At 36.8% G+C, this 1,892-nt stretch overlaps 1 protein-coding gene across 1 annotated transcript in view; it reads right to left on the bottom strand.

The window, feature by feature from the left end:
• The window catches only part of LOC109954481 (globoside alpha-1,3-N-acetylgalactosaminyltransferase 1-like), a 16,505-nt gene extending 14,935 nt beyond the window's left edge, over positions 1-1,570 (bottom strand). The window contains exons 1-2 of the mRNA XM_020589836.1: positions 1,434-1,570; positions 569-601 (exon numbers count right to left, since the gene is read on the bottom strand). Coding sequence (XP_020445492.1) covers positions 569-601; positions 1,434-1,444 — 44 coding nt within the window. The 5' untranslated portion in view covers positions 1,445-1,570. The remainder of the gene's footprint in view (positions 1-568; positions 602-1,433) is intronic.
• Positions 1,571-1,892: the final 322 nt, after the last annotated feature.

Genomic DNA, 1,892 nt, shown 5'->3' with positions numbered 1-1,892 from the left:
AAAAAGGCTAGAAACTGTTACTCAATTATTAAAATATTTGCAGATTAATTTTAAGTGAAGAAGAGCACAGTCAGTGGGAATATTATGTAGACCTATGTAGCTATTATAATATTGTTGTGAACATTTATTTCCATATAATGGAAAGTGTTTAGTTTTGTAGGAATGGCAGCTTAGCTTAACATGAGGACTAGAAATCGTGGGAAACAACCAACCAGGGTTTGTCCAAACATAAATAAATTTGCCCACCAGCACCTGTAAAACTCATTAATTAGTTTTAGATGATCTATTTGGCCAATTCATAAAAAAATAAATAATTTAAAGATTGTGTTGGAATATGTCTGACAAATTATTTTTTGAAAAGCATAAATGTTACAACAAAGTGCAACAAGCGAAATGATGTGAAAACCTCCTGAAGCATTAGGCTACATAAACACTAAGTTTCCAACTTCAACTGGCTCTTCATCAATACATCAAATGTCAGGACAGTTTAAGTCTTTAAGTTTGTGATACAGTATCAATGTGACATGTTCAACGGTCATCACAGAAATATCATTTTGAATTAGCTTACCCTTTCTGTGTGCTTGGCTGAGCATATTTCAGTCTGAAAACAGAAAGCAAAGATCAAACCAAATCTAAATGTATTATTCAAAAGAAGAACGTCCTGTTGGTCAGATGCACATGCAGGGTAAAGACAGCAAAATGATAAGAGTTCAGAAAATGCATAAAGTAAAACTGTACAACAAAGACAGACAAAAGCCATGGCAATTCCTAACAGGAGACAAACCAGAGAAACTCTATACATCATCTCATGTTGCTGTGCCAATGAACTCCTGTGTTTCTGAGCTCCTGAAAACTCACGTGCTTTTAAAATGGTGCTAACCATTTACCAATCCATTCATCTGTCAGTACCCATTTAGGGACATGGGGGTCTGAAGCCCATCGCAGCATGCTTTAGGCATTAGACAGGTAAACATGAGCAGGTTGGCAGCATGCTGGAAGGACATTTTTATAATGTGGCAAAAGTTCTAACCACTGACCTTGCACTGCCTTTGTAAAATCATATCCAATAATATGTAATATGCCATGTGCACTATGGAAAGTGTTTAGTTTTGTAGGAATGGCAGTTGATTACAGAGGGTGCTTAAAAGTCCCAGTGTAGTCGCTGACGGGAACAAAGAACTGTAATGACGGCAACCCACTAGCAGAGGTGGAGTAAGTTTGCATAGCAAAAACAAGCAAGGCTTCTTCCTCTTCATAGTCTTTGTCACGTCGTACTATTATGATCTCATGCAGATTCTGACAACATTTATTATTTTATGAGCAGTTGAGGATGTGGGCTAAAGTCAGAGAGTGTGACTGTGTAAATGTACAATTGCATTTGAACCAACTGCTCCTGTCTGTCAATTAAAAGAAAAAAGAAAGTGGATTATTACCCAGTTTCCATCTTTAGGTCTCCAATCCTCCTGCGGCTGTTTGTGCAGTTGCTTACCACCGTCTTCACCTCTACCTCAGGGCTTTTATCACATGGCCAGTAAAAGCTTAGAAGGGAATGCACACAGTTAAATACATGGAAATACAAAAAAAATCCACATGCACACTCACTCACATACAGTAATTTGCCCTAATTAACTAAAAGCAAACTTTATTGTTCATCTTCTGCTTTTTTGTACAAAGAAAAGCAAAACAGTTGATATTGCCATTAAACTTAGTGTTAAGTTTATTCAAACTGAATATAATACACACTGCCTTAAAAGCAACACTAGGCCACAATATGAGAATTTATTTCTTAGAAGAGCAAGAAAAGGTTAAGGCTAGAGTTTACTACAAACACAGTCTGTGTTCAGTAGCTGAGGTGGAGGTACAAAATAAAATAACGCGGGTACAAAGTCTAC

The sequence above is a fragment of the Monopterus albus genome, unplaced genomic scaffold, assembly GCF_001952655.1.
Source record: "Monopterus albus unplaced genomic scaffold, M_albus_1.0 scaffold10.1, whole genome shotgun sequence".
NCBI classification, from domain to species: domain Eukaryota; kingdom Metazoa; phylum Chordata; class Actinopteri; order Synbranchiformes; family Synbranchidae; genus Monopterus; species Monopterus albus.
This window is presented reverse-complemented; position numbering and strand designations above follow the sequence as displayed.